We start from the raw sequence: 13,022 nt of genomic DNA on the forward strand, positions 1-13,022 counted from the left end.
GATTCCTATAAGCTCACTAACCAGAAATAGTCATTGATAACTTTCTGTACTACTTTTCTTCACCCAGTTACAAAAGTTAGTATTTTAACTGCTGCTAATTCACTTAATACATTTGTGAATACCTTTCTATGCTAGGAAATGCCAGTATCACACTTTTATGCTATTATTTATGACTGTAATATTGTTCCATTGTACAGATGTGCTGTCATTTACTTTGTGCTACATGCTTTAAGTTTATTATTAATCTTCATACTCAGTGTAGATATTGGTACTGTTCTTATCTTACAAATGGGGAAATGAAGACACAGGGACATTTTAAAATATTGCTCAAATACATGCAACTAATGAGTGGTGGAGCAAGGACTTGAGTCCAGGTCTGTCTGATTGCAGAGTTAATAATAATTATTATTAATAATGTGCTAGACTTCCAAAAGATGTGATTTCCAAGGGAGGGATGGCTCCCACACTCAGCACTATGGTCTAGTACTATGACCTGGTTGTTGAAATTAACGATGTAGAACAGACTTGAGGGTGAGGAAATAAAGAAAAGCCTTCAGCTCCCTTCAGAAACCATTCTTTTCTTGTCTTTTACCACATTACCAGTGAATTAAAAAATAAGTCTTATCTCCAACTGGTTCCTCTTTCCAAATGCCTCCGTGGTCAACAGAGTCTCAATGTTATTCAGAGGCTAAGATATGTATAAGGATTATAGAGTGTACGTTAGATTAATGACAAGAAGGTTATTGCTAGCTATGATAAGAGCAGTTTCATTATATTGGTGATACAGAACCCAGTTTGCGTGGAATGAGGAGGATGTCAGCAACAACTCTTGGCCTTGGGGAATGGGTGAGACTTGTGGAATATGAGAAAATTAAGGCTGGGCTCGGTGGCTCAGCCTGTAATCCCGTGCCTTTGGGAGGCTGAGGTGAGTGGATTGCCTGAGCCTGCGGGTTCGAGACCCGCCTGGGCAACCTGGCGAGACCTCATCTCTACAATAAATAAAAAAAAATTAGCCGGACATGGTAGCGCGCGCCTGTAGTTCCAGCTTCTTGGAAGGCTGAGGCGGAAGGATCGCCGGAGCCCAGCAGGTCAAGGCTGCGGTGGCTGGGAGCGGCCACTGCACTCCAGTCTGGGTGACAGAGTGAGACTCCAACTCAAAAAAAAAAGCAGAAAAAGAAAATTAAAATAGAATCTCATATCAGAAGAAGGGAAGCCAGAGGAGCATGGGGATGGATGACCAAAAGCCTCTCTACTCATCTTTCGAGGTGTTCTCTTAGGGCAGTGGGGTTTTGAGGCAGAATGGTATTAGCTGGTTATTAGGTAAGGGAAGAGGTCCCTTTGGGAGGTGGGATAGCCTAGACTTCTTAGGATCCATCTGTGGTGGATAGATAGCACTTCTGATGAAGAACAGATCTCTCTGGAGTGAGTGAGTTGTAAATCCAAAATTGAGTGAACATTGAGTGGAATGAATGGACATTCTTTAGAATGGCTCTGGGCCACAGTTGTTGGGCACATCAGTTTCTGGGATGTAAGATGAGACCTTATGTGGTAGTTGAGGCCCAGTGGACAGGATGCCCTGCTGGCTGACTGATTAGACTGTGACTCTGTGCTAGGTCTTCCAAAAATTAAAAAACTTGTCAGGAATGCCTGGAGATGACCAGGGAAGTATTCATATGGAGTTGGTGGTGTTACATTTCCAATGTAGTAAAAATGAACATCATTTGCTACGATTCTTGTGCGTTTGGCAGCCTATTCTTATAGGTGACTTTAGATCTTGGGATTTTGGACATTCTAGGTTGTGGACACACAATGTGGAAGGATACAGAGCAAAACAATGTAGTGATGTAGTGATGTCTTTGATTGCAGAATTATGGGTGTGTGCTTTTCTTTTTTCTTTTCCCTCCCTTTCTTTCTTCTTTATCTTTTTAACCACAGATATTAGAAAATCAATGTGTATTTCTTTATTTTTCTAAGTTGGATCCTGAATTTCACAGAGGAAAATATTACTATATATTCATAGTTGCAGTTTTATTGGTCTGCATGTTTTATGAATACTGTGAGTCCCGTAAGTGGGTTTTTCTCCAGAAATTCGGAGTAACGGCTATGGCCTAGTTTTAACAAGTATGCAGTATTGCATTGTGAGTGTGTTTTGCTAGCCTCATTCTTGATTCTACTTTTTCTCTCTGTCCTTATTTTTTTCAACTACTTCTAATTTATGTCATTTGATCGTATTTTATGTATTATTATATCTTTTCTAGAACAAATTGTGGTAAAAAAATTTAGTAAAACAAGTTACTGGGTCAGAGAGTTTGAATATCCTTCTATTTTATGGTGATTTTTTAAACTTTATTGCTTTCTAAAGGATCAAACATGTTTTTCCTGCTATATTAAATCCTCTGTGTCCTTAGTGGAGCTTTTACTTAAAAAAAAAAATTTTTTTTGAGTCTGAGTCTCACTCTGACACCCAGGTTAGAGTGCAGTGGTACGATCATGGCTACCACAGTCTCTACTGCTGTGCTTAAGTGATCCTTCTGCCTCAGCCTCCTGAGTAACTGGGACTACAGGCATGTGCCACCACTCCTGGCTAATTTTAAAAATTTTATTGTAGAGATGAGGTCTTGCCATGTTGCCCAGGTTAGTGTTGAACTCCTGGGCTCAGGTAATCCTTTTGCCTTGGCCTCCCAAAGTGCTAGGATTACCAAAAAATGAGCATTTTTTTGGTTTGTTACTATAAAAATATTGTATGGGAGTGGTATAAAATTAGGAAATAAGAGTTAGTATATATGGGAAAAGTAAGTTCTAAATATTTCTTTTAATTTTTTTTTTTTTTTTTTTTTTGAGTTGGAGTCTCACTCTGTCACCCAGACTGGAGTGCAGTGGCCGCTCCCGGCCACCGCAGCCTCGACCTGCTGGGCTCCAGCGATCCTTCCGCCTCAGCCTTCGAGTAGCCGGAATTACAGGCGCGTGCTACCATGCTCGGCTGATTTTTTTGATTTATTGTAGAGATGAGGTCTCACTGCCCAGGCGGGTCTCGAACCCGCGGGCTCAGGCAATCCACTCACCTTAGCCTCCCAAAGGCGCGGGATTACAGGCTGAGCCACCGAGCCCGGCTTTTTATATCCAGATTTTAACACAAATGAAATACTAATATATTTGCTATGTATGGATGGATGAATAAATGACAGGGTTTCATTCTGTTCCCCAGGCTGGAGTGCAGTGGTACAAACCTAGCTCTTTGTAGCCTCGAGCTCCAGGATTCAAGTGATGCTCCACTGTCAGCCTCCTAAATAACTGGGACTAAATTGTTTGATTTTTTTTTAAAATAGAGACAGGATCTCACTATGTCACCAGGCTGGTCTTGAATTCATGGGCTCAAGGGGTCCTCCTGCCTCAGCTTCCCAAAGTGCTGGGATTACAGGTGTGAGCCATGGCACCTGAACTGTATTTACAATTAATTCTGTACCTGCCATTTCCCCTTAAAATCATATTGAAGCTTTTTTGTCATTAAAATTGTCTTACACAATTACTGATAACCACAGAATAAATATAGTGTAATTTCCTTAACAGTTTTTAATTATTGAACACTTAGATTGCTTTGATTTATATGCTATTTTAAGTAATACTGCAATGAAGATCATTATACAAATATCCTTGCCAAGGGTAGATTCCTAGAAGTAGAATAATAGTGATTAAAGATGTAAATAGAAAATAAAATCATTAATAAAGAAGATTATACAGGTGAATATTTTTATAAGCTTACAACGGGGATGGACTTATTGATGACACCAAAAGTAGCAACCTTAAAGGAAAAAAATTCAGTGAAATTGATTATATAACAGTTTAAAAATTCTGTATCAGACAAATCATGATAGCAATTAAGAGCTTTTTACAAATGGTGATTAAGAGCTTACACAAATGAAAAAGACTTGACTTATAATTTTGAAAAAGAAGAAAAATAATGGCCAACAAACATTTGAAAGGATTTTCAACCCCAATAGTTATTAAAGAAATAAAAGTAAAAGAAAAATGATATATTATTTTTCAGTTATCAGTACGTCAAAGAGAAGTAGATCTTGAGAATGTGTGATAAGAATATAAATTCCTTTATTTTTAGAAGCAGTTTGATAATTAAAATTATGTGTACTCATTCATCCAATGATTTTGTCTTTAGGAATTTAAGGGAGTTATCAGACAAGTGCCTAGTGATGTTTACCGTATTGTTTATTGATTGAAGAATTGGAAATAACTTAAATGGGGATTTGAGTTAATTATTGTATAACCATTCAATGGAATACTATATATGTGTTAAAAATGGTTATGTAGATCTGAATTTACTGACATGGAGATCAAAGATATATTAGATACAGACAACGAGTGAATGAATAAATATGCATCCGAGCAGTATGGAAAGATTTAAACCATTATGGTGTGCTTTTCTCTGTTTAGAGGGATCATGGCTGATCTTTTATTTTTTTTATTTTTCCTGAAGTTTAAAAATAAGTATAAATAACCTGAATAAATAGGAGAAAAAAACCCTGTTTTCAAAGTGAAACCAATTTCCAAAGTGAAATTGGTTGCAGCAAAAATAAAATGTGTGTTTCATCATGCTGCTTTTGAAATTACCAAAAATTGATTTCAAAGTTAGGGTAGAAATGTTGCATAAATTATCCTTTATGAAATGGATCTGAAAAACATAATAAAGGGAAATTATCAGTTGATGACCATGTAACAGTATAGAAGGCAAGAAGTAGAGCCTTCCGTCAGTTCTGTTTACAGTGAAAATGGGTTGGTTTTATTTGTCACCCTTCAGAGTATGCCTTTTGTGAGCCCATAGTCATTAACAAGTCCTCATATGGAGCCTGTGGGGGGAATTGCTGTGAGGAGTCTGGAAGAATTTCTCTTTCAACGCTCTTCTTAACTGTTGAGGCAACTAAGGTTCTGGGAGGCTTAGTGGCACCTCAGGAATCTGGTGGGGATGGAAGAATTTCACAGGTGCAAAGTTCTTCTCACCCTGCAGAGGATTGGGGCATATTAGGCAACCTGCTCCAAATGTTTCTGTTTGTCTTGTTCTTTGCATTTAAGCATTGTCTTTTGCTTTTTCTCTCTCTCTCTCCAATTCTACAGTGTTAATTTCTTTGCTAATGTTGAATCAGTTTCCCCACATCTTCCCACCTCCTCAAATCATAGGAAAGGGTTTTGTTTCATGGGCATATACTGATACGTGGGACTTGAAAAGGGGAATGATGCAGAAAGAGGTAGTTGGGGGTCAGTCCAAGTCTGAGTCCCTTAACTTCATCGTTTTGCTCAGACTGTGAACACAGGTTTTGGGGAGGATGAAATCATGGTTCTCAATGCCAGAGCTGTTCACAGTTTTTTCTTTGATGAATGACTCATGTGTGTGTGTGTTCCTGTGTTGTGTATTAAAACAGACTTTTGACTTGAAAGAGTAAATTTGTGCAATGTTGCTTGACCCACTTTTATTATGTACTTTAATTTTTGAGAACAGTGGCTGCCAGATAGTTTATACCCTCATAGGGCAAAATGGCATATCAGATACAACTTTAGTTTGGGCAAACTAATGAGTAAAAATCTTGTTTGGTATAAATCGACTTAATTTTGTTTAACATTCGTAGTTTTCATTATTAAAGTGCTGCAATCACATTTCATAAAACTTTTAAAAATTCAGGAAGGGGATAAGATTATTAATTTTTCCCTGCAATCTAATGTCATTTTGGTATTATTTCTGTCTAGATTTTTTTCTTATTCATCTAAAATGCATCATAGTTTCAAGGTTATAGTTCTGGCTGAATATGACAGATTAAGCAAAGCCTTTTCTATTTTCATCTACTTTGCCTCCTAGATGAGCAGTGATCTGTTATCTTTCCTCTTTATTTTTCCTTCCCCAAAACTTGTCAGCATACTTAGCAGAAGGTGGAGACTTAATTTCTTTTCACATATTTGGATTCAGTAGCAATAGCCTAAGTGAAATTATTCTGCTAAAAGAAATTGTTAGAGTTAAGCTTGGAGGAAATGAATCAAATGTTTTCAAACAATTCCAAGGGATAGCTGAATTTTATTTCCTGAGGGTAGGGAATAACAGAACCTGACATTTTAATTTTAGCTCCTTGAATTTTAACTGGGCTCAGTGGCCTGGACCAGTCCATTCTGTGTTGGTAAACTCTGCCATCTGGCTGATGTGTTTGATGGAAGGAAAGTGTGTTCTTGCCCAGTTTGGTTATTCTAAGAACTTTTTTCCTCCCTTTCAGCCAAAATATGCTATTCCCTTATGTTTATTTTTTCCATTCTCTTCTTATTTGCAGAGCACTCGGGTAGAGTTTGACCTGCCAGAATATTCTGTTCGTCGAAGATACCAGGATTTTGACTGGTTGAGGAACAAACTGGAAGAGTCCCAGCCCACTCATCTCATTCCCGTAGGTAGTAAGTCATTACAGCTTATTCTCACTTTTCCTGCATTATCCTTCCTGAAGAGGATCACTCAGCTCTCACCCCTGAAGTTATAGGTGAACTCTGCAGTACTTTTTTAAATATCAGATTAACCCATGAAATGTATGTAAACATGTTTGTGGATTCTGTATATTTTACCTTCTAGGTTTTAGTTTCTGATTTGCTGTACAGTATGCCAGTTTCTTGCATGGGGTAAGTTTTTACTATCATTAGAACAATTTTTTGAGATATGGATAGTCTTAATTCTCATTTGCTGCACCTTTAACGACTGAAGCTGGGAAGTGCCTTTCCTCCTTTCATAGACACTATTCTTGAAGTGTGGATAGCTGCCACCAGGTGAAGAATGATGGCTCACATTGCAGCTGGGCTTTCTTTAGACATGGTAGCAAGAATCTAGCACACAAGCCATTTCAGCCACAGTTTTTCATTTAAAAACAAGCAAGGAAACCATTCAGCCCTATTTATTGAAGCAGTATAACATTTATCAACTACCATGCTTCCATCTGCACATTTTTAAAAATAGAACCAGAGCAAATAAAATGTAAAAGACTACTAAATCAACATACATATTGAGTACTTTTCTGACTACTTTGTTGAAAGTAGAAACTTTTTAGACACCAGATGTTTCTTGGGGCTTTGGGACCTAAGGGCAGTTTGGGTCATAAAACTTCTCAGAGGGGCTGATTTATCTTTCAACAAAAACCTTGGTTGAAGGATAACTTCCTAGCACTTCCAACTTTTCTGTTAGCATGGTGACTTCTACCCTTCTTTTTTCCCCCTGTGGTTGCAAGAGGCTGTATATATGTTGTGGGCACACTGACAGTTTTCTCGGGTTTCAAGGTGAAAAGAGCTATGTTGCTAGTACTGTGATGGTTATGATACAACTCACCTGGGACTCTGTTCATCCTCAGGGAATCTCCTTTTTCTCCATCACATATCCTCTCTGATCTCCAAGCCTGAAGTTTTGCTTTTATATCTTTTGATCACTTAAAAAACATGCCTGCAGAGGAAACAATAGCTTTTAAACAGTTGGAATTTTTCCTTAAAATACAATGTTGGTGTGGCAGAATTGTGTGGGCTAGTGAATACTTTTAAAACAAACTTTTTATTTTACAATGGTTTTAGAATTACAGAATTATTGTGAAGATAGTAGGATTCTCATATTCTACACTCAGTTTTGCTTATTTTTTATTAATTTTTTTGTGTCGGAGTTTCACTCTGTCACCCAGACTGGAGTACAGTGACATGCTCACGGCCACTGCAGCCTCCACCTGATGGGCTCAAGTAATTCTTCCGCCTCAACCTTCTAAGTAGCTGGATCTACAGGCATGCGCCTCCATGCCCAGCTAATTTTTGAAATATTGTAAAGATGGGGTCTTGTCAAGTTGCCCAGGCTGGTCTCAACCCGTGGGCTCAGACAATCCTCTCACCTCTGTCTCCCAAAGTGCTGGGATTATAGTTGTGAGCCACCATGGCCGGCCCAGTTTTGCTTATTATTAACATTTTATATTAGTATAACACATTTGTCGTGATTAGTGAAGCAATCATTATTATTATTAACTAAATGTTTTTCATTCTGAGTTCCTTAGTTTTTGCCTAATGTCCTTTTTCTGTTCCAGGATTCCACATTACATTTAGTCATGTCTCCTTAGGCCCTTTCTGGTTGTGACAGTTTCTCAGACTTTCCTTGCTTTTTGATGACCTGAAAGTTTTGAGGAGTACTGGTCGAGCATTTCATAGAATGCTTCTCAATTGACATTTCTTTAATGGTTTTTCTAGTGATTAGACTGAGGTAATGTGTTTTGGGGAGGAAATCTACAGAGGTAAAAGGTGAAATGCCATTCTCATCACATCATATCAGCAATGCAATGAGTATCTTTTTTTTTTTTTTTTTTGAGTTGGGGTCTCACTCACTTCAGGTTGAAGTGTAGTGGCATGATCATGCTCACCATAGCCTCGACCTCTTGCACTCAGGCAATCCTTCCACCTCAGCCTCCCAAGTAGCTGGGACTACAGGTATGCACCCCCATGACCTGCTAATGTTTGATTTTTTTGTAGAGACGAGATCTCCCTATGTTGCCCAGGCAGGTCTTAAACTCCTGGGCTCAAGTGATCCTCCTGCCTCAGCCTTCCAAAGTGTTGGTACAACAGGCGAGAGCCACCACACCTGGCCGGTATATCGCTGTTGCTATTTAACTTGATCACCTGACTTGGATAGTGCTTGTGAGGATTCTTCACTGTACAGTTACTCTTCCCCCGCCCCCACCCCCCGATTTCCATTCTGTATTCTTTGGAAGTCGCTCTTTATGCCTAATCCACAGTGTGCATTGGGGAGTTAAACTCTCCCTGGCTGGTAGCTAGTGCATTTGTACTTTGGTACCTGCAGATCAAAGGTTAGACAGTGACACCTGCTGGTGAAATATAGTGAGTTATTCATAGACACTGAAAGAGAAGTCTCTAGAATGCCAGGTGGATCCAGAGTATCTTTAATTGTGGCTTTTTTATGGTCTGGGTAGAAACAGTGAGACGGAAGGTACTTTAGGAACAAGTGGAGACTTACAGTTCTTCATAGATTCATGGTGCTCACATATCTGGAGTGCAGAGAGATTTAATATAGGAGAGCATCTTTTATTTAAATATGAAAGTCAAACCAGAAACCAATCTCTTTTCTCCTTACAAAAGATCTTTTTTTAGTGAAAATTTAATAAGGTCTGTAATCTAGTTAACAGTATTATACCAATGTCAGTGTTTTCATTTTTATATTTTACTATAGTTATATGAGATGTCACTGTTGGGGAAGTTGGGTGCATGATATACATGACTCTGTGTATTATTTTTGAAATTTTCTGTGTGTCTAGAATTTTTTCAAAATAAAGAGCTAATGAAGGGAAAAATAACTTTACAGCAGTTTTTCTAGGAGGTATCTATCTGTTATTAAGCATCAACTTTGTGTTAATCTTTTTACTAGACCTAGTAAGTGGCTTAGGGGAGGAACCAGGGGATGAGGTGAGGGGTTAAAGGGACCTCTGTCTTGGAGTCCTGACTCATTGTCAGATGCAGACGCAGTAAACATGCAGTGTTAACTGCCATGTCGATTTTCATTTCTTTTTTTAAAAAACAAAACAGATGTATGGAGATTTAATTTATATAACATGCAATTCACTCACTTAAAATGTGCAATTCAAAGACTTTTAGTATATGCATGGGATTGTGTAGCCATCAGCACAATCAATTTTAGAATCTTTTCATCACTTCTCCAAAAATCCTCACACCCCTTAGCTGTCACTTCCAAACCCTCTATCTCCTTAGCCCCGGCAATCACTCCTTTACTTTCTCTCTATAGAGTTACCTCTTCTGGACATTTCACAAGTGGAGTGATATGCAATGTGATCTTTTGTGACTGGGTTCTTTCACTTGGCATACTGTTTTCAAATTTTATTCACGTTGTAGCATATATTATTTTATTAGTTTTTATTGCCATGTAATATTCCATTGTGTAGATATATCACATTTTACCTGTCTACTCACCCTTGATGGACATTTTGGTTATTTCACCTTTTGGCTGTTGTGAGTAATGTTGCTATAAAAATTCATGTACATGTTTTTCTGTGGACATATGTTTTCATTTGGCGGGCAGGGGGTATATACCTAGGAGTGTAATTACTGAATCATACGTAGCTCTGTATTTAACTTTTGAAGAACTGCCAGACTTTTTTCAAAAGTGACTGCATGGTTTTATATTTCCACATGCAGTGTATAGGAGTTGCAGATTTTCCACATCTCTGTTAGCAGTGTTATTATCTGGCCTTTTGACTATAGCCATCGTAGTGAATGTGAAGTTGTATCTCATTGTGTTTTTAATTTGCGTTTCCCTGATAGCTACTGATGGTGAGCATCTTTGCATGTGCTTTTGGCCATTTGTATATTTTCCTTGGAGAAATATCTTTTAAGAGCCATTGCCATTTAAAAATTAGGATGTTTTTGTATTATTGAGTTATCATAGTTCTTTATATATTCTAGAAACAAGCTTTTTACAAATCAGATATGTGACTGCAAAAATTTTCTTCTTTTCAGTGGGTTGTCTTTCTACTTTCTTGATGGTGTCTTTTGAAGTAGAAAGGTTTTTAAATTTTGATGGAGTCCAATTTATCTGTTTTTTTCTTTGGCTGCTTATGCTTTTGATGTCATATTAAGAGACCATTGACTAATCTAAGGTCATGAAGAACCTGTGGTTTTTTCCTCTCTCTCTCTCTCTCTCTCTCTCTCTCTCTCTCTCTCTCTTTCTTTCTTTCTGGAGTCTCACTCTGTTGCCCAGGCTGGAGTACAGTGGCACACTCACGGCCACCCCAGCGTCAACCTGCTGGGTTCCAGCGATTCCTCCACCTCAGCCTTCCAAGTAGCTGGAACTACAGGTGCACGCTACCACACCCAGCTAATTTTTTTTATTCACTGTAGAGATGAGGTCTCACCAAGTTGCTTGGCCTGGTCTCGAGCCTGCAGACGCAGGCAATCCACTCACCTCGGCCTCCCAAAGTGTTGGGATTACAGGCTGAGTCACTGAGCCTGGCCTCCTATGTTTTTTTCTAAGAGTTTTATAGTTTGAGCTCTTTCATTTAGGTCTTTAATCCATTTTGAGTTCATTTTTTGCACAATAAATTTTCATTTTCTTGGTTACTTGTGAAGCTGAGTATCTTCTTGTGACTATGGGACATTGGCATTTTAAAAAATGAGTTGCCTGTTCATTTTTCAATTTTTTAAAAATTGATTTGTGAAAAATTCATATCTTTAAAGAGAATGTATCCAGTTGGGAATATCTATTTTTTTCCCAGTTGTTTGTCTTAGACTTGACTCTATTAAAAACAAAACAAAACAAACACCTCTTTTAAGTAAATCTTCATAGTTTCAGGCTTAAGAGGCTGCTTTTAACCTTGAATATTAAAAATATATTTCTATGTTTTCTTACTATTTTCATGCTTTCATTTTTAATATTTGAATCTAGGCTTTATTCTGATGTGAGATGTGAGGACCTTATTTTTTTTCACGTGATGTATGACGTCCCAGTACGGCTTATGTTTATGCAATCACCTTTCTCGCAGTTCATGTCTTTGACTTGTGTATTCTTGGGCTGCTTCTAGACCATCTGGTTGATTAGTTTCTCTGGTCTGATGTTCCTTCTACACTGTTTGTATTGGTATAACTTTACCACACATTTCGATATCAGGTTGGACAGGTCCCCTTCTCTGCCCCACGTATACTTTGTTTTATAAGTATACTCACAGTATACTTTGTTTTCCGAGCTTTTCTAGCTACTTGCATGTGTTTTATTTTTGGAGAGGAACTGTAGAATCTTTTTGGGAGAATGGTGGCGAGTTCCTGAATTTTTTTTGTCCATTATAAGTCAGTGGTGGTTAAAAATAAATGAGAATTACTGAGCTTTCAGATTGTACTGCTTATGTTAGGAGCATGGAGATAAAATCCCCACTTTACCTGGGCTTTGTGGGAGCTGTGCGAAATTGCAGGTGAACAGCAGCCAGACTGTGGTTCTGGTGAGGTACCCGTGTTCTGTTTTGCCTTTCTCCATTGGCTGTCCTGAGACCTGCCCTTGTTTCTAGTCCCTGTGGCTCTGAAATTGGCAGCTCCTGGGGCTCTGGTGGAGAAACGTAATCTCTGATTTCCTGGGTCAGCCTTTCCTTTGCCTGAGTAAAATCAGGCAAAGGAAAAGCAAAATCACAAGATGGTTGATATTGATTGATTGACTTATCTGTTAATCCAATCTTCTCTACTTTGTGTTTTTTTTAACAAACTCTGACCTGTTAACAGTACCTTTTTATGTTTTCTGGTGCTACAACAGATTTTTTTTTTTCTTTTTATATGCTTTGTTCTTCTGGAATTGTAAAGGCAGAAAGATATAACCACATGTTCTTAAAACAGCATCTTGGAGCTAGAAATGTGCTGGGTATATGTGTTTGTCATCTCATAATGGCAGTTCACTGTGTTCTTCTTTATTATGTAATAGTTGGAGTCACCAGAACTTTTATCGTGACTTTTTTCCCTCAGTGCTTTTTTTAATGCTTTATTGAGATATAATTTATATATAAAAAAGTCTTGCACATATTTAATGCATATAATTTGCTGGGCTTGTATATACACATGATACCATCACCCCAGTCAAGGTAATAAACAGTTCCATCACCTTCTCAAGTTTTGTGTCCCTTTGCCTTATTTTGGTAAGAACACTTAACATGAGCTTTATCTTCTTAACACATTTTAAAGTACGTGACAACATGCAGTAATCCTCCTTATCCGTGGTTTCGCTTTCTGTGGTTTCAGTTACCTGAAGTCAAAATAGATTACATGGGAAGTTTCAGAAATAAACAATTTGTAAGCTTTAAATTGTTTGCTGTTATGAATAGCGTGATGAAATCTTGTTCGTCCCACCTGGACCTGAATCATCCCTTTGTCCAGCATATCCACACGGTAGACCACGAGTTACTTAGTAGCCCTCTAGGTCATCAGATCAACAGATCATAAAAAGAAGGAAGAGCACAGTACCATGA

General features: G+C 38.1%; 1 protein-coding gene across 1 annotated transcript in view; it reads left to right on the top strand.

The window, feature by feature from the left end:
• SNX30 (sorting nexin family member 30) overlaps window positions 1-13,022 on the top strand; it is an 84,361-nt gene that overhangs the window by 19,215 nt on the left and 52,124 nt on the right. The window contains exon 4 of the mRNA XM_021715817.1: window positions 6,321-6,431. Within this exon, the coding sequence (XP_021571492.1) occupies window positions 6,321-6,431 (111 nt within the window). The remainder of the gene's footprint in view (window positions 1-6,320; window positions 6,432-13,022) is intronic.

This window comes from Carlito syrichta, unplaced genomic scaffold (genome assembly GCF_000164805.1).
Source record: "Carlito syrichta isolate Samal-C Ts95f unplaced genomic scaffold, Tarsius_syrichta-2.0.1 Scaffold307755, whole genome shotgun sequence".
NCBI lineage: Eukaryota > Metazoa > Chordata > Mammalia > Primates > Tarsiidae > Carlito > Carlito syrichta.